The 26,228-nt window shown below is 57.5% G+C and overlaps 1 protein-coding gene across 4 annotated transcripts; it reads left to right on the top strand.

The window, feature by feature from the left end:
* The first annotated feature begins 391 nt into the window (after window positions 1-391).
* Window positions 392-26,228, top strand: PDE4C (phosphodiesterase 4C). Of its 4 annotated transcripts, XM_045496656.1 has the most exons (17): window positions 392-496; window positions 902-956; window positions 5,944-6,149; window positions 16,866-17,057; window positions 17,933-17,969; window positions 18,060-18,133; window positions 18,422-18,474; window positions 18,849-18,961; window positions 19,042-19,135; window positions 19,666-19,829; window positions 20,029-20,127; window positions 20,573-20,737; window positions 20,824-20,923; window positions 21,537-21,691; window positions 23,204-23,326; window positions 23,585-23,767; window positions 24,336-26,228. In XM_045496656.1, the coding sequence occupies exons 2-17, from the start codon at window positions 915-917 to the stop codon at window positions 24,732-24,734; spliced, it is 2,199 nt and encodes a 732-aa protein (XP_045352612.1). In that variant the 5' UTR covers window positions 392-496; window positions 902-914; the 3' UTR covers window positions 24,735-26,228. The 4 variants fall into 4 exon arrangements, with proteins under 4 accessions (XP_045352612.1, XP_045352615.1, XP_045352614.1 ...); XM_045496659.1 differs by lacking the exons at window positions 392-496; window positions 902-956; window positions 5,944-6,149 and adding an exon at window positions 7,031-8,801; XM_045496658.1 differs by lacking the exons at window positions 392-496; window positions 902-956; window positions 5,944-6,149 and adding an exon at window positions 13,416-13,800.

Raw genomic sequence — 26,228 nt, 5'->3', positions numbered from 1 at the left:
ATTCTTACTCAAATCTGCACCTCTCTCTGTCTCTCCTCTCTGTCTCTCCCTATCTGTCTCTTTGTGTCTCTGTGTGTCTCTCCCTTTCTTTCTCTCTTTCTCTTTCTTTGGCTCTTCATGTTTCCATCTCTCTGTCCCTCTTACAAACACAGGAACAATTAAACCTAACACCCTGCCCTCCCTGAGCCTACCTCCCCCTTCACACACACATACACTTGGTCACACTCCATGTTGGGAACAACCCCACACTCTCCCCCGTCACTCTGCCTGCCACCCCCTGGCTCTGTCCTCAGGGTGGTATATGGGTGTGTCCTGTCTGAGCCTGGCACTCAGACAGTTAAGGGGTTCCGCCGGGATGGGGGGGGGGGACCCTGAGCCGCCCACTTGGGCAGGTCCAGTCCTCCCTTCCTCCGCTCCCAGGGAGGTCACGGGACTCAGGCAGGACTCAGCGGTGGCAGTGAGTGCCAGGCCTGCCCGGGGCCTAGCAGAGCCTTGTGTGAGTTTGGGGAGTTCTCAGCCAGTGGACTTGGGTCCCTGAATCCATCAGAGCTGGGCTGGGAGCTGAATGGATCCCCCATGGGGCCCGGGGCCAGGGGACTTCTTCCCGAAGGTCCTTATGCTCCAAGGCTGCTGACCCTGGCATGGAGGGAGCAGGAGGCTTGGGGAGTGTGCGTAGCATCGGGGCCTGCTGTCCCTGGATAGGGGCCCCTCCAGAGTTCTGGGGGGGGGGTGTCCCACACTGGTGCCTGTGGTATGGCCCGGGCTACCTTGATTGAGTATCTGCGGGCTCTGAGAGAGGGTACAGGGTGTGGGATGAGCCCCCTGTCTGGGGAGAGTCTCACAGGGGTACGGCTGGGCTCTCGGGGCCTCAGGGATCTCACATCTGTCTCCCCGGGCTCAGAGATGCCTGCAGGATGAGGCGCAGCGGGACAGCACTGTCCTTCCTGCTCAGTGAGGTGAGTGGGGGCTGGGGGCTGGGGGGCGGGCTGTCCAGGCTGTCGGGGAGGGGGTCACAGTATGTCCCCTACTGGAAACACCCAGAGTTGCCTGGGGGCCCGCTGACAGGTAGGGAAACTGAGGCCCAGAGAGGTCACTAGGAGTCTGGGATGCAATCTAGGTGTCCAGCCCAGGGCCGCAGCCACTGCCTTTAGGAGCAGGAGACCAGTAGAGGAGGAGGGAGCAGCAGGGAGCCTTGGGGTCTGGATGCGAGGTTTTGACTGCCCAAGGGAAGGAGGCCTGGGTGCCCTCAGTCCAGGGAGGGTAGGAGGTCGTACCTTAGGGACGGGGCCAACGACCTCATTCTGGGAAACTGAGGTAGTAAGCAGAGAACCCAGCACGGGCTGACTTTGAATCCCAGGCTGATCACCAAGGCCTGAGTGACTGATAAACTGGAACTCTGTTTGCTTATATTAAAAAAAAGGGCGGGGGCCTAAAATTGTGTGGTTTGAGAGAGGTCAGTATGAGCTGGTCCCCTGCAGCAGGCAAGGTCCCACATGCCTTAACTCATTTATCCACAGCTCAGCTGTCTATGCAAGGAGAATAAGGATGAGGGCAGTCCCAGTTTGCAGATGAGGAAACTGAGGCACAGAGAGGCTATCCCTCCCTCAAAGTGAGTGGCCAACTGAGATTTGAACCTGGGCCTTCGGGACCCTTGTCTGCACCCTGCACCCCACTGCTGAGCCCCCCAATGTTTCTACCACCCAAGATTCTCCCGTTCCTTCTTTTTTTTTTTTTGTAATGTTTTTATTTATTTTTTTTTTAATTTTTTTCAACGTTTATTTATTTTTGGGACAGAGAGAGACAGAGAGCATGAACGGGGGAGGGGCAGAGAGAGAGGGAGACACAGAATCGGAAACAGGCTCCAGGCTCTGAGCCATCAGCCCAGAGCCCGACGCGGGGCTCGAACTCACGGACCGCGAGATCGTGACCTGGCTGAAGTTGGACGCTTAACCGACTGCGCCACCCAGGCGCCCCTGTTTTTATTTATTTTTGAGACAGAGAGAGACAGAGAATGAGCAGGGGAGGGGCAGAGAGAGAGGGAGACACAGAATCGGAAGCAGGCTCTAGGCTCTGAGCTGTCAGCGCAGGACTGTGAGATCATGACCTGAGCTGAAGTCGGACGCTTAACCAACTGAGCCACCCAGACACCCCCTCCCGTTCCTCCTTTTTAACGTGGTGTGTGGGAAGGCCCTGGTCAGGCCCCAGCGAGCCCTGGCAGCCAGCTCCTTCTCTGAGCCACACCTTCTTCCTCTGTGCAGAGGGGACCCCCCCCCCCCCCGCCCCGTGTTCCCCCAAAGCACACAATTTTAAATTTTTTTTTCAACGTTTATTTATTTTTGGGACAGAGAGAGACAGAGCATGAACGGGGGAGGGGCAGAGAGAGAGGGAGACACAGAATCGGAAACAGGCTCCAGGCTCTGAGCCATCAGCCCAGAGCCCGACGCGGGGCTCGAACTCACGGACCGCGAGATCGTGACCTGGCTGAAGTCGGACGCTTAACCGACTGCGCCACCCAGGCGCCCCCCAAAGCACACAATTTACAGCATCAGTCATTCTACCTGCACTTGGAACATCTACTATGCTTTGGGCCCAGCTTTGGGCATGGGGGACGTGGAGGCTCACAGGCTGGGGAGTTGGATGTCCAGCTAACAAAAAGAATAGGATTTGGGGATGGGTCAGTGGGAATGACACTGCAGGCTGGGCAGGAAAGGCATCTCCCAGGAGGTGACATTTAAGTTGAATAAATGAAAACAAACAGCCAGTCTTGAGGGAGAGCTGGGGGAAGGGTGTTCCCTGCAGAGGGCAGAGCACGTGTAAAGGTCCTGAGGCAGGTTTAGGTGGGGTTGGGGCCAGCTGAGCTACGGGGAGATGGAGGAAGGTGAGAGGCAGCTGTGGGTAGGGTCTGGGGCAGGTGGGGTCCCAGGGGCTTCTGAGAATTTGTTCTAGGGGTGCTGGGAACCACGGGACAGTAGGGAGCAGGCGAGAGACAGATTTAGGGTTTGTCTTAGAGGCAGGACTCGGGGCTTGCAGCCAGGGCTGGCTCATATCGAGATCTTGAGCACAGGCAAGAAAGACAGCTTCTCGGCCTCCCTCCAAGCCCTTCCCCCTCCTCCCCCGAGGCTTTCTGTCCCCTTGCCAGCCTCTCAACAGGGAAAGCAATTAGTCTGGAGTGGCAGTTTGATTCATGCTGCAGCTGAGAGGCCAGGAGGACGGTCCCCTCTCCAGCCTACAGCTCTGAGAGTGCCCCACTCTTGCCCCAGCCCTGGTCCAGACGGGGGAAGGTCAACCACTCCCCACAGGGCCTGTCTTTCCTGTTTTACCCTAAAAGCAGCCTGGCCCCCCACAAGCCCAGACCCAACATCCAGCCGCCTCCACTGGCTTCCCCTGGGAGGGTCACATGATATTTAAACCAAGCCCTAATTATCATACTCCCCACCCCACCCCCACCCCCGCCAATCTTCCCCATCCAGGTGGCCCCACCCACCCAGGTAACTACGTGGCTATTAGTTATCCGGTAAAGGACTGGTCACCCATCATAATCATGACGTACCCTTGAATCCCCTTGAACATCCATGGCCATGGCCCATCCCTCAGCCTCCAAAACATATCCCAAATCCACCCGTGGGCCCCACCACGATCCTGACCTACCGAGATGCTGCCCCAGCCTTTACCCTGCCCCCGACGTCCCTTTGCCCTGAGATCAACACAGGAGGCTTCTTAAAATGATAAAGCAACTCACACCCCTCAGAAGTTCTCAGTCCACTCCCATAACCAACTCCCAACTCCTCATCCCACCCCCGAGCCTCTGTATCAACTCCCCACCCACTCATCTCCCACACTCCACTCCAGCCCCTCTGCTGTTCCTCAAACCCACCAGCTCAGTCGTACCTCAGGGGCTTTGCACATGCTGTTCCCTGTGCCTGGTATGCTTTCGCTCTAGCTTTCTCCTGGATAGCTCCTTCTTCTTTCAGATCTCAGTTCAAAGTTGCCTCTTCAGAGAGGCCCCTAACTATGCCTGAGCAACATTAGCCGTCCCCCTCACCCCATCACTCTCCAGGCTATGGCACAGTTTCATTTTCTTTCTAGCACAATGGGAACTTTTTTTTTTTTTTTTTTTTTGGAATGAATAAATGAGTGAGTATGAATGTGGGCAGGTGGTTTCTCCATCTGGAACTGAGCTTCCCCAAGAAGAAAATGGGCAGGTGACATCCCAGTGGGCTTCCTGTTCTGGGAGGGGCCCAATGCATCCACACACCCCACCCTCTGCTTTCCCTGCACATCCTCCCGGCTACCACAAAACCTCCCAGGGGAGGCCTAGCGCTGAACACTTAGATTTCTACATTAGAATTCAGGTGCTCCTGGGAGAGGGTTATGCTCATATGGGGTTGGAAGTGAGGGGACCGGTTAAGTATCCTGGGTCCTAGAAGGATCAGATCTATGCAAAGAGCTTAGTGGGGCTGGCAGGTCGGGGGAGCTGAGCAGCCCCTGGCTCTGTGACTCTCAGCCAGTCATTTCCTCTTCCTCCGTGAAGAAATGCCCTGCAGAAACTTGGCTTATAGAGGCGCAACTGATGTGTGTCCCTCGTACCTTCTTTCCTGCTTCCCCTTGCCCTAGCTCTGGCCCTGATGTGCCATATTGTCTCGGACCTCGGTTTTCCTATGTGAATGTCTGATTGTCGAGATAGACTAATTGGTGAGGCTTAGTGGCAGAGCAGGAGAAGGCTGGGCTGCCCCTCTGAGCTCCACCTCTCCCACATCCCATTTACTCCTTTGATCCCCCAGCGCGTGAGTGCGTGCGCACACACACACACACACACACACACACACCCAAGGCTGTGAATTCCAAGACCTGGAGTCAGCACCACTGACAGGTCTCAGACTGTGACGGGAACATGTGGGCCTGTCCTTTTATTATCAACACGGCCAAATGATTGGTATCACTTTCGTCCCATTTCACAGATGGGAACACTGAGGTATGCTTTCCCCTACACCACGTGGCATGGGGTGAAGCCAGTTCTGTTGGGCTGGAAAGCTCACCCTTGCTGATTCATCAGTTCGTTCTGATTCTGTTTGATTTTCAAATGTCTCAAGCGTTTCCTCAGGACATGCTTGGCAACACCCTCTCGTCTAATTTCCCCTGTTCAGTTCTTCCTTCAGGAAATGAGGCACCACAGCTCCGAATTCAGGATTTATTTGCCAACAGCAAACGTGGGCATTTTCTTCACCTCTGAGCCTCAGTTTCCTTGTTTGTAAAATGAGGATGATGGGGAGGGGGTGCCTGGCTGGCACATGCGATCAGCATGCGATCTCGATCTCCGGGTTGTGAATTTGGGTCTAGAGACCCACATTGGGTCTAGCGATTATTTTAAAAAATAAAATCTCTAAAAAATTTTTTTCAAATAAAATGAGGATAATGGTCTATATACCAGCCCTGTTGTGCCCTTGTGAACTAACCCGTGAGGGATCCTTAGAACAGCACCTATGCGCAGTGAGTGTGCAAGAAAGGTTAGCTATTGGCATTGTTGTTGTTATTCACTTGTCTATGTGCGGCATGTTTTATTTTTATGTTTTAATAAAAAATATAATATGATAGAAAATCACTAGAGTATTCTTATATTAAATAGCAGTATATGTTATAGAATGTTATCAATTATAAATATACTATGTACTAATTGATTAATAAATAAATATTGCTGCAATGCCCGCTGTGGGCCAGGACCCCTCATATTCTGCCGGTCTGAGATCCACACGCCCATTTCATGGATGAGTAAACTGAGACTCAGAGATGTAAATTCACTCAGGGAGAAAGTAGGACTGAGATACGGCTCTCTGGTCTAGTCCAGGAATCTGGGTGAGGGCATCTCAGACTCTCCTCACGGTCCCCTGGGCCCCAGAGAGGCACCTTGCCTGGGAACTTGCTGACGTCTCACCACTGTCTCCCCAGCGGGTCCGAGAGTCGGTGGATTCTGGCTTGGCTCCCATAAGCCCGCTTGGCAGTGGTCTCGTCCGGAGAAGATTCTCAGGGACCCCATTGCTGCCGCCGCTGTCAAGCCGCCTTGGAACCCCTGGAGAGGGTGAGCCCAGTGCCCGTGTGGTGTTCACCATCGAGGCTCGAGGAACAGAGCAAAGCCACAGTCCAGGCCCAAGCAGGTGAGGAGGCAGATGGGGATGAAGGGGGCCAGTCTCAGGAGAGACAGAATGCCTCGTCTAGCTGAACCTTTCTCTAACCTGTTCAGAAAACATTTGTTAAGTACCTACTATGTGTCAGGCCCTGTATCGGTAACACAGCCACGGGCAAACAGGGGCTCACAGGCTGCTGATGGAGAGAGACTCATACCAGTTGGAGAGATCAGAGCGCCATGGGAGTCCAGAGGAGGTTTCTGACCCTGCACTGGGGGGTACGGGGTGAGGAAAGGACCACTTGGAAGAAGTGGCATCTGAGTTTAGCATGAAGGATTCAGCGAAGTCAGCCACAGAAGGGCAGGGAAGCGTACGCCAGTTAGAAGGAACAGAATGTGCAAAGCACATCTCAAGAAGACCAGGTGTGCGCAGAGCTGAACACAGATCAGTGTAATTGGAGGGTGGGAGGGGAGCCTGCGGCTGTTGGCAGGGGCTGGACCACATAAGACCTCATGGTGTGCAACGGGGAGCCATGGGTGGGTTTTCAAGTGAGTGAGTTGATCAGATTGGCACTTAAAAAATTCTCTGTGACTACTGAGTAGAATTGTCAAGGGCAGAGGTAGAAGCAGCAAGAGCCCAATGAAGAGGCCTGGGCAGTTCTGGGCAGGAGATGGTGGTACGTGGACCAAGGTGGAGCCATGGGCTGGAGAGAAGTAGGCAGATACAGAAGTTATTTACGAGGTAGACAAACCAGGCGTTGGTGGACACCAGCAGGAGTAAAAGCGTAGGGGGACTGGTGTGGACAGCTCCTAGTCTTCGACCCTTCGCAGGTGACATCCCTTTTCACCCTCCCAACAATGCCAGGATGTAGGACACGAACATTATCCCCACTTTCCAGAATAGAAAACAGGCTGGGGGGGGGGTGGTGGAGTGACAGCCAGCCAGTGGGAGAACCCATGTTCCCTGCCAATGGACCAAGTTATCTCCTACTATCAGCTCTAGAGGGCGGGGGGCTGAGAGGAAGGGCAATGACTGAGCCATGAAAGTAAAGTACATAGAAGAGTTGTTTGTGCTGAACCCAGTCTGTTTGGCTCTCGGGCCCAAACATTTCCCATTTCTCCAACCTGGGGACACAACTAGGGTAGAGGGTGGTCTCCATGAGAAATATCCTTGAAATAGCCTTCTGAGATCATGGCTCTTCCTGCCCCCAAATCTACGGCACCGAGTGGCCCCAAATGCATCCCTGCCCCAGCCCAGAGACTGCACCCACCAACCCGGCCCTGCTCTTGTCCATGTCTACTTCTGTTAACCATAATAGAAAATGTTCTCACCCTCCCTCTGCCACTTACCAGGAAATTACTCCTGGGATTAGGATGTCTGGTGGGTAGGGCCTTGAGTTTCTAGAACTGGGGAAGGGAGGGGCAGGCCTGGGATTTGAGGGCAGGAATCATGGCTGTGAGGTGGGGCCCAAGGCATAGTGGGACGAATGAGATCCCACCATTTCCGCCGAGGGTCTAGGCGTTGGTGTGGCTATAAAAGCGTGCCCCTCTCTACCCACGTCCGCTGTTGTCAGCCCCGACTAGACGCAGTTTCTGTGTGCCCACCCCAGGGATGGGAGGGCCCTGTTACAGCCCTCCCCATTTCTCTGCCCTTCCCGGATCCCTGCCCTGTGTGAGTAGGGGCTTCAGGGCTCCCAGGAGACCCCATCTAGGACTGAACTGCTAATCCTACCTTCCTGAGCTTGACAGAGAAACACCATCTGTGCCTACTTCTGAAGACCAGAGCCCTTGACTTTGCTTCCAGACTCCTCCTTGCTACAGTCATTGGGGAGGGTTGAGGACCCGCCGCTGCTCAGCTTTCAGCACCTCCTGGGCGGACGACGCCCCGGTGTGGAGGTGTTCCTGAACCCCTGTCTCTGCGCTTTCCTGCAGCTAGCTCCTCGCATCTCATCCACCCGGAGTCCCTGAATCTACCTTCCCTTTCAGCACCAGGAGAAGGGACAGAGCCTTAGCGCTGGGGATCTCCAGAGCCCCTGCCTCCCAGCTCTCCATTCGGCAGCAACAGGGAGGACAATCTCTGTCTTCACTCCAAGCTCATGTCTTGACCCTTTTTCACTCGGCACTAGAGGGGAGGACAGCAAACCATTTTCTGCTCTCGGGGTATCCCCAGCCCCTGTTTCCAACCCCCCACCCCCAAGTTCTTCTTTCCGTGCTGTCCTTCAGCACCATCTGGGCAAGGACAGCTCCTTGGTGTCAGCCCCACCTTGAGTCCCTGTTTCTACCTTCTCCCGCCTCAGCACCTCCGGCGCGGACAGCTGCTCGCTGTCGCCTCCACCCCCGGTCCTGGCCCGACCCGGGCGGGCGCAGATACTCCTCGTTCTCGGGGCTCCCGTGCCCTGCTCTCTCTGCTCCCTGCTCTCCCTGCCGCCTCCTTCTGGCGCATGGAGACCCCAGGGGTCCAAGAAGGGGAGGAGGCATCCAGCGAGCTGAGTCGCGTTCGCAGCCGCCAAGGCATAGCCAGACCCCCGAAGCACTTGTGGCGTCAGCCCCGGCGCCCCATCCGCATCCAGCAGCGCTTCTACTCGGACCCGGACAAGTCCGCGGGCCGCAGTGAGCGGGACCGGAGCCCGCGGCCCGGGCTCGAGAAGTCGCTGCGCTCCTGGCCCACCTCCTTCTACAGGCGGTAGGTGGGCGGGGGCAGGGCACTCCCAAGGCGTGGGGGAGGGGCGCGCGGGGCCTGGCGGGAGTGGGGGAGGGTCCTTGCTTCTCCAGGGGCGGGGGTCTCTGCTGCTTGGCTTGAGGCCGGTTCTTTGGAGGAAAAAGCTGCTCTTTATGTGGGTTGGAGCTGGAGGGTTTGCTTATGGGTTTGTGACTGGTTGTGTTAAGGTGCAGTTGTATCTGAGTGTGTGTCTGAGTCTGAGCAGTTGCACCCGTGTGTACTCCGACCTGTTGTGCGTGTCCAGAGCCAGCTGTGTCTGTGGCTGGCCGGATGCGTTTGGGTGTGCGTACATCGCTGCGTACGTGCCTATGTGTTTCCCCTTGTGGTGCCCATGGGTGTGTGACTGAGGGTGATCTCACTCTGACCCAGCTGGGTGTCCGAGGGTCCTCCAGATCTTGGAATGTCCTGGGACATTTGTGGGGTTGGTGGTCACCGTGGGTATCTGAGGGCACCTTGGGGAGTGTGTATGAGAGGACCAGGGCAGGCTATCCACAGCGCTGGGGGAAGGAGCTTCTCTATGGTCTGTCTGGCCACCCCTCTCCACCCTGCCCCCTGTGACCTGGGGAGGAGAAGAGCCTCTTGGGGAGACTGAACACAGCATGCTTTTTCCACATCAAAAGGGATGGGGTGGAGATGGGGGGTGGTGGTAAAGAGGGAGGGCTGCTGCTCCTTTTTCATATAAACCAAGGGGGTGGCAGGCAGGGGAATAAGACAGACAGAAAACAAACACAGAGAGGTAAAGCAGGGGCCTTAGAGGGACCAGAGATGGGAGTCTCAGGGCTAGAAGTCTGAGGAGGTGGAGGGTTGAGAAGCAGGATCTAGAAACCCCAGGCCTTCCTTGAATGGGAGGGGGAGACACCTGACTCTAGGCCAGATCTCGACTCCTGGGTTTGAGGCCAGGCAGGGTGACGTCAGATGAATTGCTTTCCTCTCTGGATCTTGATTTTCATTTTTCCCACTTTGGCCCATGGACCTCCTGGGGCCACTGACTTCTTACTTGGCCGACAAGCCGGGACTAACACTCCCAGCCTGGTCCTCTAGCAGCTCTGGGAGACATCTGGGGCAGATGGGCCCCATGGCCCAGAGGATTTGGAGCTGTTCCCAGGTGACCCAGCAGGCCCCATGCCCCCACCAGCCCCCGCCCCCCCCATCCCTCAGCTCCTCCTGTCCCCACTCCCAGTGACTCATGATTTTCCATCTTCAAGAAAGAACAAACAGACGGGTTTGGGCCCATCTAGGGGGAGACTCCAAGTGGCTCCGGAAGGCAGGGGACTGTGTTCCTGTGAGTGTGTGTGCATGTGCACGTGCATATATATGCCGGTGTGTGGGGGAGGGTCTCAGCCCTCGGGGAAGCTGGGTTCAAGGCTAACCTGCTGTGTGGTCCCGAAAAAGCGGCCATGCTTCTTTGAACAACAGTGTTGATAGTGAGATGCAAACACGAATCTGTACTTTCTACATTTTGTCTTGAACTTTCTGTGTGGGAGCCTCGTCCCCAGCTCTGGCTGTCCTCCCCCACTGCCCCAGGCAGATCATGTGGTCTGGGAGGATGCTAGCATCTGGTTCAGCAAGCGTTTATTAAGCACCTACTATGTGCCAGGCTCCAGTACTATGTACTGGAGACTCAGCCGTGGGTAAACAGGTGCTGACAGGCTGATGGTGGAGAGACTCACACCAGGGGGAAATAGCACAGAGTGACCTGTGTTGCCATGGGGAGAGGTCAGGGTGCCAGGGGAGCTCAGAGGAGGCCTCTGATCCAGCACGGGGCAGGCAGGGGGTGAGAAAAGATGGTTTGGAACAGGTGGCCTCTAAGCTTAAACTGAAGGATGAAGAGACTTTAGCCAGCGAGAATGAAGGGAAGGATACGCCAAGCAGAATGAATAGAATGTGCCGAGCCTCAGAGTCAAAGAGGACCAGAACAGCTCTGTGAAGAGCTGAACACAGATCACTGTGGCCGGAGGGTGGGAGGGGAGCCTCTCTTATTCATTTACGTACTGAGTGCCACACACCGAGGGCACACTGTGAGCAAAGGCATGTCCTTCCTGCCTTTGAGGGTCTCGTGGGCGAGGCAGATCCAGATCAAATAATCATGGCAGGAAATGTGAAACTGTACCTATGAGAGAAGGACGCTCAGAGGATATTTGCCCATCTAGTTAGGGAGGGCTTCCTGGAGGGGGTCGTGCTTCAGTTATGACCTGAAACACGAACAGCCAGCCAGAGAAAAGCATCTGGGCACAGGCATGGGGTGGGAATGAACCTGGTTGGTTCAAGGAAAAGTAAGGAGGGGGGAAGAGGCTGGAGCAGAGGGAGCCAAGAGGAAGGAGGGGGGTGAGGGAGGCTCAGACCTCAAAAGGTTCAGACCATACAAGGCATTCAGAGGGGTGGGGGTTGAGACAGAAGGGCAACGGGGAGCCATGGAGAGGGTCTGGAGCAGAGGAGGGTGAGATCTGCCCCATGTGAGCATCTATAACTGGACTCAGCCCCCACCCTCCTCCCTTTGTCTAGACTCTCCGTGGGGACTTCGGCAAGTCATGGCTCCTCTCCAGACCTCAGTTTACTTGTCTGTAAAAATGGGCACAACAGCACCCATCTCACTGGGGCCACCTGGTGGCAGAGGAAAAAAGTGTCTGCCCAGGGAAGGAATGCTCAAAGGGGGGTGGGTGGGGGGTGGGGGGTGGATTCCAGTGATATGTTAAGGGCACTAGAGTGCTGGGCACTTCCTCAGGTCATGCAGCACACAGGGACAAAGTCAAGGTGGGAGTCCTCACGTCCACCTCTCCTTCAGCCTCAGCTCTTTACCCGGCTGGGTTCGGGGCCTCCCGCAATCAAGCCGGCCAGGCTTCAGTTTCTCCATCCAAAAAGCTATTAATAGAGCATTACTGTTAAAACTGTTAATAAAATATTTAAAGTTGAATCTATTAATGTTTCAAACCATTAAACTGTTAAAACTTTTGATCAAACATGAATGTCAGAGTAGCCTCTGGGACTCCAGAGGGGCTGGAGCCAGTTAAGCATTAAGTGGGAGAGGGCACAAGCTAGGGAGCCCTCCTGCCTCGGCTTGAATGACCCTGGCCCTACCACTCCCCCAGACAAGTGAACACCGCCTCTCTGTGCCTCAATTTCCCCATCGGCAAAATGAGCACGATAGTCCCCACTTTGTAGAGTTTGCTCTGAAAATCAAATGACTTTTACATGCACAGCCCTTGGCTCAGCTCCAGGCTAGTAGGAAGCAGTTTGTGTCGAGGCACTTCGTCTTAGCTCTCCATTTCATGTCTGTGACTTCTGGGGAGGGACTGAGTCTCTCCGTGCCTCAGTTTCTCCTTGGGGACACCAGGCAATTCCAAGCCCCTCCCACGGGGCCGAGGTGATATCAAGGCTCCCCTGACCCTGTCCCCAGTGCCTCCACCAGGCTGATCCTGGCGGCCTCTATCCCCTGGGGACCGGCTATAATTAGGTCCAGCCACAGTAGCTACAGATGGTATTTTTGTCTTTGGGACAGCAAGTCTGGTTCCCACCAGGTGTCCGGTTGCAGGGCCATGGGAGCAGGAGGGGGTTCCCAGCCAGGTCCTTGAGTCTCTCTGCACTCCTGAGCCCCAGCGGGACCCTACTTCTCTGAGCCTCCGTTTTCTCACCTGTACGATGGGGACAACAGGATGGTTGGGAGCCAGGAGAGAGTCAGAGTTCTCCCGCCTGTAGCACCTCAGGTGTCCCCGCTGAAGTTCTAATCACCCCCATTGTATCTCACATTCCCCTAGGAGTGCCAGAAATGGGGGTGCCATTTGTCTAAGGACCCCAAAACTCATGAAGTCCCCTGGGGCAGAGCCCAGGCGGGGGAGGGGGTGTCATCCCACGGCAGGGACACAGAGGCCTTTAGAGCTGCCTCTGCCTAAAACATGGGCATTCGAGGTCCTGCCTCCGAGTGTGATACCCTGAGACTCGGTTTCCTTTCCTATGGAATGGGGCAGGGCCATCCCAATGCCAGCATTCAGAGGATAGAGCACCTGCTACAGACCCCTGGAAACCCCCAGACACACACCTCCCTTTCCAGGCCCCCTGGGGTCCCTCCTGGGGCAGAGGAAAGGCAGTTGATGCTTCACAGACGGAAGACCTGGCGAGAGTGGAGTGCGGATGTTTGTCTAGTAGGAACAGCAAAAGTAGAGGAAAGGATCCAGAGACGGGGCCTGGGGAATGTCAGAGTGGGTGGGGGTCATGCGGGGCCTAGTGGAGGGGGACTCAGAGAGGGGGAGCTGGGTTTGAACCCCGCTGCCCTGCAGCAAAGCCTTGTGCCTGTTACTACCTCCCTCCAAGCCTCAGTTTCTCCACCTGGCAAAGGGTTAAGGGTCTGTAGTTTCTGGGCAGCGCCGAGTGGCTCCAGGCCTCATTGTCTCCATATGGGAAATGGGCAGAGGGGCACTGGAAGCCCTGTGTGAGACGCAGCCCCTCGGTAAACTCCGTGCCTCTGTGACCCTCTCCCAAAGGGGGACGCTTCCCTTATTGACTTCCGCATTTCACTCTTTTCAGCCAAGTTATCAACCCCAGAAGCTGCTCTAGTTAGGGACATTTAGACAGAGAGAAGTGGCGTAAGATCCGGGTTCTGGGACCCACGGGGCCACCCCCAAAGGGAGGGAGCAGAGAGTCGCGTCCAGCTCAGTGCCTCAGTTTCCCCCATTGGTCCCGGTGGGGGCATCAAGGAGAGGTCCCGCGGCGAGGCGGGGCCAAGTGCGCCCTCTGCCCCCTCCCCGCCGGGCCCCGCCCCCGCGGCTGTCCAGAAAAGGTCCCGCGCAGCCGGCGCTGGGTGCAGCCTCCATGCGGTCTTGGCGATGCAGGGACCCCCCGCGCCCGCCCCGGCCCCCGGGCCCGGCTCTCCCCGGGGCTCCCCTCGCGGCTCCCCCGGGCTCTTCCGGAAGCTCCTGGTGAACCAGAGTATCCGCCTGCAGCGGCGCTTCACTGTGGCCCATCCGCTGTGGTGAGGCGAGAAGGAGGGCCTGGCGGGGGTCGCCAGAACCGCCAGGCTGGAGGTGGGAAGGGCAGAGTCAGGGAGAGCTGGAGCCGGGTGGGGAATCCGGGTAGGGATGCTCTGCCCCTCCCTCTCTTTCTCGGGATCTCCCTCGCTCTGCCCGCTCTCGGTCTCTCGTACTTGGAGACTCTTTCTCCATTTCTGTCTCCCTCCACCCGCTGCCTGTCCACATGCCCTGGGGACCAGCGTCTGTCCCTTTCCAGATGTGCAGCCCCGAGCCGGACGGGCTGAGGCTCACGTCTCCTCCTGACCCTCGTCGGCCGGGGCAGGCGGGCTGAACGCCCTGGCGGTGAGGGGAGGAGGAAATGACTCCTCCCCTTGGTCTCGCTCCCCAGTCGGGTCCCGGAGCCAGCGACTAGATGGCCCCCGGGGAGGGGCGGGGGGGGGGGCTCACACTAAGCCTTCGGTGTCTACAGATGAAGACCTGATTTGACCGGGCCTTCGAAACAGGGCGTTCGCAGCGTAAGCGGGCGAGTTGTGTGTCCCACGGTGAAAGCGGACCTGCCCTCGCAGAGCATTGGCTCCGCGCAGCCCCACACGCGTCCTACAAAGACTCGACCCCACTGTTCCGGGTTCGAACCCCGACCCCTTCAGGAAGCTGTGACCTCGTGGGGCTCGGGGGCGAGGCTGGGGCGGGAGGTGGGGCTTGTGGGCGCGGACCGCGTTTGGCGCCTCGCGCTGGATTCGTGCCGCGTTAGTACTCACTTGATAATTTGGCACCTGGCGGCTCAGGGACTGGAGGTCCCTTCACCAAGGTCACACGGCCAGCGACAGCTGGCAGGGTGGAGGGAGTCGTGACCGTGGTCCTTGATGGCTCCATTTCAGCCCCGGAGGGGTTGGAGGGGTGTCCCAGATCCCGGAGAGCGTCCCCAGGGCACCAGACGCCCGCGAAGAGGGGTCCCTGCGGAGGGAGAGAGGTCCTCTCCGGAGAGAGCTCAAAGGCGTTGAGGGAGAGCCACCAGTCCCAGAAGGTGAGACTAGAGGAGGGTGGGTTCCTCCGAGGCCCTCTTGCCTCAGTTTACCTAAGACGCGCGATTCTCATAGTCCAGGCGACCTCGCTCCGCGCCGCCCGCGTCATGGAATCACGGTCTGACCCCGCCGCTCCGGGCTAAGTTTAGAGCAGAAAGAAAAACAGCTTTTCTCGCGGCGCGAAAATCCCGGCCCAGCCCTTAACCCTCTGCACCTATTACTTGGATGCGAATCCAGCACCCTGTTGCCTCTCCTGGCCTCAGTTTCCCTCTTGATCCATAGATTTGCTCTTCCAGAACATTTGAGGAGAGGCAAGGAAGGGGTAGAGGTGCACCACCCCCAGGACTCCCCCCTCCGAGGGCAGGACTCCCCCCTCCGAGGGCCGCTAGCCCTCCAGAGTGTTTCGCGGCCCGCCGCCAAGCCCCGGCCTGGGCAGGGTAGGGTTAAGAAGCCCCGCCCCTAAGGGTGACGTCACGAAGCGGGAGCTCGGAGGTCCCAGCAGCCTGGGGATTCTCAGGGAGGCGGCGAACTCGAAAAGGCCGAGAGCTGCCGACATAGCCGAATATGCCCGAATTCACCCGAGTGAGGCCGGACGAAGCCGAATACGCCCGACTCGGGTCGAGGGCCACCCGGACTTGCTCGGAAACCTAGCGCTGCCGGATTTCGGCGAGCATGACCGAATGTAGCCGAACCTTCCCGAGCGCGGTCGGACGTATCCGAATCTTACCGAATTCACCCGACCGAACCTATCTGGACCAGGCCCAAACCTGTGTGATCAGACCAAACTCAAGTCAAACCTGGCTGTACTTGACCGACCCAGACCGAATCCGGCCGAACTGGACAGAATCCTGTCGAATCCCCCACCCCCACCACGGTCTGAGCCGAATCCCCTGCTCAGAATCTTCAGGCTGGTGCTGATCCTGGCCGGTGGTCTGGGATGGGGTCCCTTCGCAGGGGACGAAGCGGACACCGGCCCTTAGCCAGGGGCCCCATGTTTGGGGCGGTCTCCGGTGTCTTCCTGTCTTCGCTTCTCCTGCCTATCCCCTTCTCAAAAGCCCATGACCCACACACAGATGGCCCCTCCTCTCCCTGGTTGCTAACCGCTCGCTGTCCTAACTCCTCTCCCACACTTCTGTTTCCCCGGGCCCCTCCCACTTTTTCTCTGATCTCTAATCCCAAGGGGTAGGGGTGTAGATTCCCCTTACCCAGTGAGAGTGTGGCATGATGGAGACACAAGGGCTGACAGCTGGGAGGGGGTATTGGGGATTATCCGAAACAAGGGGCACCCGAGGGAGGGACGTTGGTGCTCCGGGCAGAGGGCACGCACAGCCTGTGCAAAGGCCCGGAGGTGGAAAAGAACAGGCAGAGCGTTTGGACCTAAAACGAAGCAGGCGAGTGGGGAAACTGAGGACAAGGCCAAGTGAGCTGGGGGCGTGGTCGTGGAGATTGGGGCCGGGCCATAAGGAATGGGCTGGGGCCCGGGAGCTGGGGGTGGGGACAGGTGATGGGAGCATCTCCTAAGCTGGCTGGGGGGAGCCTTGGAGCGTGTCAGATCTAGGCAGGACCCTGGTCTCCAGAAAGGAAAACCCAGGAAGTCATTTCCAGTCCCCGTGAACTTACCATGGGACCTCGACCTTAATTTACACAGTTGCCCCTCGTCAGGTCCTCTGTTGTAACTCCCTAAAAGCCTCCTCGGGGAAGGAGTATACCAAGCCCACGTTAGAGCCCAAGTGGCTGATGTCCAGAGAGAGGCTGAAACCTACCCATGGTCACACAGTCACTTGGGGACAGATCCGAAACCCATGTCCCAGAGTCCAGGTTGCTCCCAGCGGGAAAGGCTCCGGGGTACAGATGTGGAGACAGAGGAATGAGAGGCACGCGGTCCCTGAGTAGGGGTGTGTGTGCCTGTGGGGAGGTAGACAAGCCGGAGGCTATTCTGCCCAACCCACCGAGGCCCCCGGGAGGATGTGACAGCGGGTGTGGGCCACAGCCAGGCCTCCACCTGCCAGGACCCTCGGCACTGACCATGCCTAATCTGCCTTCAGCTTTGATCTGGAAAATGGACTGTCATGCGGGAGAAGCACCCTGGACCCTCAGGCCGGGCCTGGCCTTGGCCGGGTCATCCAGGCGCCTGCTCAGCACGGCCAGAGGCGAGAGTCCTTCCTGTACCGATCCGACAGCGACTACGACCTCTCACCCAAGGCCATGTCTCGGAACTCCTCTGTGGCCAGTGATCTGTGAGTCCAAGACTGATGGGATGACACCTCCTTGTTCGTCCCTCCTTCCTTAATGTCTCCATTCAGCAAACCTCCTTCAAGTGGTCACTTGAGCTGGGCTTTGAAGTTTAAGCAGGTGTTTTCCAGACAGCTCCCTTATTCAGTCGAGCATGCTGAGAATGATATCCAGTAAATCTCTGTGCTTGACTTTAGCCTGGAGTTCGGTGGCGATCCGGAGATGTTCAATGACAGCAACCGAACAAACACCTTGATTTGAGCTTCGTGGTAGCCATAATGAAAAGAAAAACACGGTGTATGGAAACCAATTTGACAATAAATTTCATATATTGAAAAAAAAATTAAAAAAAAAAAAAAAGAAAAACACGGTAATTTCCGCCTTGCCTCTCTTAAGACCTCTGCTGCCCATGGTTCACTATTTGTGAGATGGGGCTTGGTCAGAGGAACTCTGGTGGCTTTCAGACTAGTCAGGTGAGGGGAGCATAGGGACCAAAGGTGGAGTCATGTGGGGAGGTCACACTCAGTAGAGGGCATAGTCTGGGTCAAAGCTGGAAGAAGGCGGTGGGTGTGGGGGGCCTGGGTGGCTCAGTCGGTTAAGCATCGGGACTTCAGCACAGGTCATGATTTCCCAGCGGTGAGTTCAGACCCCACATCAGGCTCGCTGTCAGCGCAGAGCCTGCTTTGGATCCTCTGTCTCCCTCTCTCTCTCTCTCTACCCCTCCAATGTTCGCGCTCTCTCTCTCTCTCTCTCTCCAAAATAAATAAACATTAAAAAAATATATATATACACATATATATGTATAAAAAGCTGGAAGATGGGAACAAGCGTGAGGCCTTCTCTTGGCCGCCCTTCCTGATGTCCCGTCTCCCCCCCGCAGACACGGAGAAGACATGATCGTGACGCCTTTTGCTCAGGTGGGTGCCCACCATTTGCCCCTCCTCCCCTGGGCCAAGCGGGGAGAACCGACCCCTGCTTTCCAGCGCTGATCGCGCCCCTTCCGACAGGTCCTAGCAAGTCTGAGAACGGTTCGGAGCAACGTCGCAGCCCTAGCCCACCTGCAAGGCCGCGGGGCAGCCTCGTACGCAGAGGGCGGGGCGGAGGCGGGGTCGAGCCGAGAAAGAGACGGGGCCAACTCGGGCAGACATCGGGGCGGGGCCTGCGGGAGGGAAGGGCAGGAGGGGGCGGGACGAGGCCTAGAGGGGCGGGGCCTGAAGACAGGTGGGCAAAGCTGCGGTGGGGCCTGACCCGAAATAAGGTGGCCAGCGACCTGAGGGACGGGGCGAGGCGGGGCAAGGGGTGGGTGGGGGCGGGGCCTGGAGGACTTGGGGGCGGGGCCCATGAGTGAGGGAGGCCATCTGTACCGCAGGCAGGGATCGGTCGAAAACCCCCTATCTGGCAGTCAGCCCCCTCCACTTACAGGTAATGTGCCTGCCCCTTCCCCTTCCTCCCACAGCTGGACGGCTGTGAACTTCCTCTCCATGGCGACCTACTCAGCCCATGAGTCCTTAGGGACTTGCTAACTGTAATCTCCAGAACACCTTTGGGGGTGGGGTCTGCCATACCCATGTTACAGATGGGGGGGCTGAGGCCCAGGGAGGGGCAGAGACCTGCCCATCCATGGTCACACAGCTACTTGGGGACATGTCTACCACTCAGATCCTGAGGTCCTGAGTGGCCTTGTTGGGAAGGGCTCTGGGGCCCAGATGCAAGAGAAGGTGGCATGAGGGATGCGGGGTCCCCAAGGCGGGGAGGGGGGAGGGTGAGGCAGGCCTCCTGACCAGCTCGGCCCCCAGAGGACACTGGGCAGAAGCTGGCTCTGGAGACGCTGGACGAGCTGGACTGGTGTCTGGATCAGCTGGAGACACTGCAGACGCGGCACTCAGTGGGGGAGATGGCCTCCAACAAGGTGAGGAGGGCCAGATAGCCCAGCTCGTTTGCCTCTGGCCACGGTGCCCCCATCATCACTGTCCTCACCTTCCCCTGCAGTTCAAGCGGATGCTGAACCGGGAATTAACTCACCTGTCTGAAACCAGCCGCTCTGGGAACCAGGTGTCCGAGTACATCTCCCGAACCTTCCTGGGTGAGCTGTGGTGGGTCACTGCTTGAGCAACACAATAGAGGTAGGAAGAACCAAGAAAAAGAAAAGACTTCTCTTACAGGCCTCCTGGGGGAGACAGAGCTGGACATGAACACTTCCAACCCCATGGCTCAGAGCTGTTCCAGAGAGAGGCACAGAAGGAACTGTTAGGTGGAGGGGCATATTAAAGCTAGGATTTTGAAGCACGAGTAGAAGTTTTCCAAGGGAGACAGGGAGTGAACGAGACAGCTGGGTCTCGACCTTGGGAGATGGAAAGCACATTTGGCTTTTTGGGGGAAAACGCTGAGCCCTGGTTGCCGACGGGCAATATCAAACAGAAGAGGTCACTGAGCTCAGCCATGAACGGAGAAGGGTAGCTACGGGCGAGGCAGGGACTTTACTCCAAGCTCGCTTTGATCCAGATAAAAAAGAGGCAGATCCTGAGGTTTGGCAAGGTCCGTGACCCTGAGGCGAGGCAGGATGACCCCAGCAGGTGAATCAGTTTCCCTGAGCCCCGCCCTCCCCATCTACAGACCAGCAGACTGAGATGGAGTTGCCCAGGGTGACCCCCACGGAGACCCCAAGGCCCATGTCCCAGATCAGCGGCCTGCGTGGGCTCCCCCACAGTGCCGGCCTCTCTGCAGCCACCATCCCACGCTTTGGGGTCCAGACTGACCAGGAGGGGCAGCTGGCCAAGGTGGGTCCCCAACTGGAATACCAAGACTTGCCGTTGAGTCCTGGCTCTGTGTGGATGCCCTGCCTTGGGCCTCAGTTTGCCCACCTGTAGATTGGGCAGGTGGGGCTCAGCATAGGACCTGAGGCCCGGTGGGGGATGTCAAGGGTCCAGAGTCGGAGCAAGCTGGGCTGGAGTTAAGCTTCAGTTCTTCGCATTTTAGGAACTGGAAGATACCAACAAATGGGGGCTCGACGTGTTCAAGGTGGCAGAGCTCAGTGGGAACCGGCCCCTTACAACCATCATGTTCAACATCTTTCAGGTACCTCCCCGCCCTTGGCTTCCAACGCTACTGGGGCTTCTTTCCTTCACATCTTCCTACCCCAAGGCCTCGGGGGACACTCATTCTTCAAGTGCTCCCCGATCCCCCCGAATGGCATAATGCGAGCTGCGTATTGAAGGACGAATAGGAGTTCACTAGGTGGAAACGTGCATTGGCAACAAGCCTCAGCCCGGAGCCTGGCCCTGAAGAGACTCAGGGTTGGAGGGAAGGACTGGACGAAGAGAGCCCCAGGCTTGTGAGGTCAGGGATAGACCAGAGGGGCAGGACAGAGACCAAGGGAGTTCGGAGGGAGAGCAGGGAGGGCGTCCTGGAAGAGGGGGCATTTGAGGGACGGATAGGAGCTCAGAAGGAGAGAAGGCATAGGAACGGTGTATGCTGCTGCCCCAGAGGCCAAGGCCTTGACTGGAGGCCTGTGATGGACCAGGAACGAGACCTGCTCAAGACATTTCAGATCCCAGCAGACACACTCGTCACCTACCTTCTGACGTTGGAAAGTCACTACCATGCCGATGTGGCCTACCACAACAGCCTACACGCCGCCGACGTGGCTCAGTCCACGCACGTGCTGCTGGCCACACCTGCCCTTGAGGTACTACCCTAAGTCTAGAGGCAGCCAGGGTGGGTGCAGGGTGCAGGGAGCCCACCCCCTACTTCTCACGCCTCCTGCCTGCCCAGGCCGTTTTCACAGACCTGGAAGTCCTGGCTGCTATCTTCGCAAGCGCCATCCACGACGTGGACCACCCTGGGGTCTCCAACCAGTTTCTCGTTAACACCAGTGAGTCGGGGGCGGGGCCCCACCTGTCAATCACCTGACCCCAGACCCACCCATTCCTGCTCTGAGCCTAATTTCCCCGTTTGTGAAATGGCTGGGACAGTCCTTCCCTTTGGTGCTCAGAGCAGTTCCAGGTACACAGTAGGTGCTCAATACGTGAGACAATAACAAACGTGGCAGAGCTGATCCGGGGCCACAAAGGTTTGAAAGTTCAGGGTCCTTTGAGATGTCGGAAAAAACTCAGATAATTACTGGGTGCCTCTTGTATACATCCTTGGAGAGCCTGGGATGAGAGTGGAGCCTTCTTACTCAACCAGCCCAGAGTCCAGTAGGACGGTGACTCAGTTGTTCATTCAACTGGCACTCAGTGCCCACCGCCTCCTGCCACGCCGACGCCTCAAGGGGTCCCCGGTCTCGAGGAGGGAGATCTGAACACCGATGTCCCCGGGCCTGCAGTCAGGGCAGGGCTAGGGGGAAAGACAGAATTCTAGAAGGCTTCGCGGAATGGAGGGCATTAGAGTTGGGGCCTTCGTGCGCGAGTAGGAGTTTGCCTACCAACTCCTTTGGGTGGAGGTGGTGGGTGGACAGGTCTTGAGGCTCTCTGCCTCCCCCACAGACTCAGAGCTTGCGCTCATGTACAACGATGCCTCCGTGCTGGAGAACCACCACCTGGCCGTGGGCTTCAAGCTGCTGCAGGCAGAGAACTGTGACATCTTCCAGAACCTCAGTGCCAAGCAGCGGCTGAGTCTGCGCAGGATGGTCATCGACATGGTGAGGACATGGCTATGAACGGGACGGGGGTGATCTTGGCCTGGCTGGGGGTTCGGTTGGACCTGGACATGTCTCCGCTCTGAACCTGAGCTTCCTCCTCTGTAAAATGGGGCAGTGACCATCCAAGCCCTGGGTGAGGGTCACCAGGCCCTTGGTTGGGGGAATGAAATCCTGGCAGAGTTTCATAAACTGAGTTTCTGGGGTTCCAGGTGCAACTTTGTTCTGAGCCATAAGTCTGTCCATTTGGTATTTTTCAGATCAAAAGACAACAGTAGGCTTTGGGGTCTTGTGTCTCATTTGTTAATTATTTTACTTATTATTATTATTATTATTATTATTTTAATTAAGTAGGCTCCACGCCCAACGTGGGGTTTGAACTCACGATCCTGAGATCAAGAGTCGCATGCTCTGCAGACTGAACCAGCCAAGCGCCCCTCTTTCATTAATTTAACAAGCGTTTATTGGACACCTCTTGTGTGCTTGCCCTGTGCCAATGACCAGTAGGAGACTCAATGGCCTGTGGAGGAGACTTTAGGAGACTCGATGGCCTGTGAGGGAGAGGGACCCACAGGCAGAGCCACGATGAGAGAACCCAGAGATAGAGCCGTGATGGGGGGAGGCAGGGGAGTACTCAAGGTTGGGGAGGGCTTCCCCGGGAGGGAACACTGAAATTGGCAGGACTCGCAGGGTGTGGCGGCCATGAGGTAGGGAGGAGTGTTTCTAGCAGAGGGAACAGCTCAGAGGAAACCAAGAATGAAAAGTTTGGTGAGGTGGTCTTGACTTGGGGCCTTGGGCAACAGGTACCCCCGGTAGGAACATCATTTCGGGCAGGTGGGAGGTTTGGGGAGAACTTTTGAGATTTTTCTTTGATTCTCAGAGGAGCCCACGCACTGCGTGTGGATCACTCCTGGGCTGGCTGTGCTCGGGTCCAGTGAAACTGATTATTATTATTTTTTTCAGTTAAGTTGAAACAGCTGTGCTCAGAGCTGAACTTCCCTCCAAATGTCTGAAAACAGCCCTTCTGGCCGCACGGTGGCCACAGGGGGGTTGGGGAGCACCAAAGGCAGGTCCTTGCTGGTTTCAGATCCACCTGTGGCTCCGGTGGCCCTCTGAATAAATCCCCCACTCCTCCCTGAGACTCATTGCTCCCCTCAGCTGCCATCGCAACTGCCTCCTCTGTGTTCCTCAGCTCACCCAGCACCAGGGCCTTTGCACAGGCTATGCCCTCTGCTGGGCTTCACCACTGCCCTCGGGCACCCCAGCCCCCGGTTTAATTTCTCTCCCTGTGCCCTGTCCCATGGATGGGATGTACCCTCACGAACCCAGCAACCTTGGAGAAGGGACCGTTGACTCAGCTCCTCCGGTGAACTGAGTTTGCAGTGAATCTTGTGACATCCCCCCATTTCACAGATGAGGGTGCTGAGGCTCAGAGGGCTAAGGAGCGGAGCGGGCGTGGGGTCTGGAAGGTGGGGCGGGCGCAGTCCTCATCCTCGTCATCTTGTCTGCTCCCAGGTGCTGGCCACGGACATGTCCAAACACATGAACCTCCTGGCCGACCTCAAGACCATGGTGGAGACCAAGAAGGTGACAAGCCTTGGAGTCCTGCTGTTGGACAACTATTCTGACCGCATCCAGGTATGTGTCCAGATGGGCCCTGGAGCCTCGGTTTCCACGGCTCTCACCTAGCTTTGCTTACGAAGCACCGGCTGTGCAGCCAGCTTGAAGAAACGGAGGCACCCAGAGCCACACGCCAATGCCTTGGCCCTTCTTTCCCACCCGGGCCTCAGTTTCCCCACCCGTAAGATGGGGGTGTTTGTGGCGCCAGCCTCTTGCGGAGGCTACCAGGCCTGAGAGTGGCCCGGCCCGAGCCCTCCCGAGCCTTGGTCTCCCCAGGTCTTGCAGAACCTGGTACACTGTGCTGACCTCAGCAACCCCACCAAGCCGCTGGAGCTGTACCGCCGCTGGACCGACCGCATCATGGCCGAGTTCTTCCAGCAGGGCGACCGGGAGCGTGAATCAGGCCTGGATATCAGCCCCATGTGTGACAAGCACACCGCCTCGGTGGAGAAGTCCCAGGTGTGAGGGCCCCCGGGCTGAGCCACCAGCAGGCACCGGGGATAGGGGAGGGAAACGCTGGGTGAGCCGACCGCGGGAGTCCTGGCTTGACCACAGCTGGCCGGTGAGGGGAAGTGGCCTAAGGGTGAGGTCTGCCCTGGGCTGTGTGGAGTCCGTCCCGGGAGGCATTCCCTCTGGACTGCGGGGAGAGAGATCCGTTGCAGGGGGAGGGGGGAGGGATCCGTACGGGAGGAGTTTGGAAATACCAGTTTGGGTGCCGTGGAGGCGGGGGGAACCTGGAGGGGCTCCCGGTCTGGGGGCCACATACATCCGGCCCTGAGGGGAGGTGACAGGGATGAGATAGGGAGAAAGACTTAGGGGTTGAGGGAGACCAGAAGGGGCAGGAGCGGTTTCCCAGAGGAGGGGCTGTTTGAAGAGGGTTTTGAAGGATGAGTAGGAGTTGGGAGCTGGCCTTCCAGACAGAGGGAACAACCAGGGCAGAGGCCTGGAGGCCGGACCAGATCTAGGTTCCACGGTGACTCACGGCACAGCTACCTTCCCCACCTCCCTGCCCTGTATCAACCCACAGGTGGGTTTCATTGATTACATTGCACACCCACTGTGGGAGACGTGGGCTGATCTCGTGCACCCAGACGCACAGGACTTGTTGGATACGCTGGAGGACAACCGCGAGTGGTACCAGAGCAAGATCCCCCGCAGTCCTGTGGATGTCACCCGCCCCGAGCAGGGTGGTCCCGACAGATTCCAGTTTGAGCTGACTCTGGAGGAGGCAGAAGAGGAGGAGGAGGAGGAGGAGGAGGAGGGACCCACATTGGACACGGAGGTCTCGGAGTCACCTGACACCGAGCTGCTGGTCCCTGAGGCCAGCCCAGACCCTGGGGCCCTACCCCTGGACAACCAGAGGCCTGTGGGCAAGCCCTGCGTGGACGATGAGGCCAGTGTGATGGCTGAGCCCTTCGGGACCTAATGGCTCCTGATTGGGTGGGTGGGCCTTCCGGGAAGAGGTCCGAGGTGGCCCCTGCCTTGCCTCTGTCCGCCGTCCCCACCACCCCTACCACGGAGGGAGAAAACCAAGCTTTTAGTTCTAGGCAGGCCTCGCGGTCAAAGCGAAGGCAGCTGGCTGGGGGCCAGTCTGAACCTGGATTTGCTGAGAGAGCTCTCCAAGGGGCTGGGCTGGAGGCAGCCTCTCCCAGCACCCTTGGGATCTCTCCCTCCTGGGCTTCCACCGCCGGTGTGGAAAGAGGGTGTCTTGCCAGGCCCCTTGTCCACCTTCTCCAGCGGCCACTCTTGAGGGACATCCATCACTTGGTTCGTTCACCCTTTATCACATGTTTATTGGGCACCTGCTGTGTGCCGGGCCCGGGCCCGCTGCGTGCCCGAGGGGGTGGGGAGGCAGCCCCCAGGCGATGCACCCCCACCTCAGGCGCCTCGCCTTCATCTGCCAGGCAGCTCCACACAAGAAATTGGAAACTCGAACGGGAGAATTTTCAGCACCAAAGCTTTGTCCCAGACCCGATTCTGGCTCAGGAGCTCCGGTCGGGACCAATACGGAGCAGGAAAGAGGGCTCTGTGCCGGGAACTCTGAAGACTGACTTAGCTTATGACCGCCTGTGCACTCGTTGGTTGTTGCTTTAAGTGGCTGTAGTTTCTGTCCTCGGGTCTGTGGGTTCTGTTCTCCCTAGCCCCAGGACCCCTGCTGCCCGCCTTTTCTCCCTCTTACAGAACAGCAACAAAGCACAGAATCCGCCCCCTCCCCCAACGGCAAATCTCTACACCTCCTGTTTCTGAGGATCCCCCAGACTCCCTGTAGGGGGAAGGGGGCCTCTGACCCTTTCTTTCCAGGCACAGCCCCTTCTGGGCCTCAGTTTCCCCTCCATGGGCTGATCCTAGTACTTGGGTAAACTTTGGTTGGAGGGTGGTGTCCGTGACCTCTCCGAAATATCTTAGAAACGTGGGGCACTGAACGTGTCTCTGGGGTAAATAAACCTATCACCCAAAATTAATGCCGCGCCCATCTCAGGGATGGGGAAACGGGGTTGCAAAGAGGGCCGTTTGGCCTGCTGGGCCGCGCAGTTGGGAGCTGGACAGTAGCCAGCGGCGCCCCCTGGCGGACGGAGGCACGGAAGGGAGGCCGGGCGAATTGGGGGATTCTCCTCGCCTTACCCGCCGTTTCTCGGCTCCCGCGACGTCGAGCTCATGCTGAAGGGGCCTGCTCTGTGCTCCAGGATCAGGTTCGATTCCCGCCTCCAGAAGCCTCAGTATCTCCCCGCCCCGCCCCTCGTCGCCTGCCTGAAGAATCATACATGACACAAGTCATCAAGCAGCCCCTGGCTTCAAGGACAGCTGGCTTCATTCCTAAATAATTCCCTTGATGATTCTATCCCACTGATATGATTCATCCTCATCACAAGTAATGATCAAATTCCACAGAGGGAGAATTAAAATTCATCTGGGTCACGAA

This window comes from Leopardus geoffroyi, chromosome A2, assembly GCF_018350155.1.
Source record: "Leopardus geoffroyi isolate Oge1 chromosome A2, O.geoffroyi_Oge1_pat1.0, whole genome shotgun sequence".
NCBI classification, from domain to species: domain Eukaryota; kingdom Metazoa; phylum Chordata; class Mammalia; order Carnivora; family Felidae; genus Leopardus; species Leopardus geoffroyi.
Note: the sequence above shows the minus strand (reverse complement) of the source record. Positions and strands in the feature narration are given on the sequence as shown.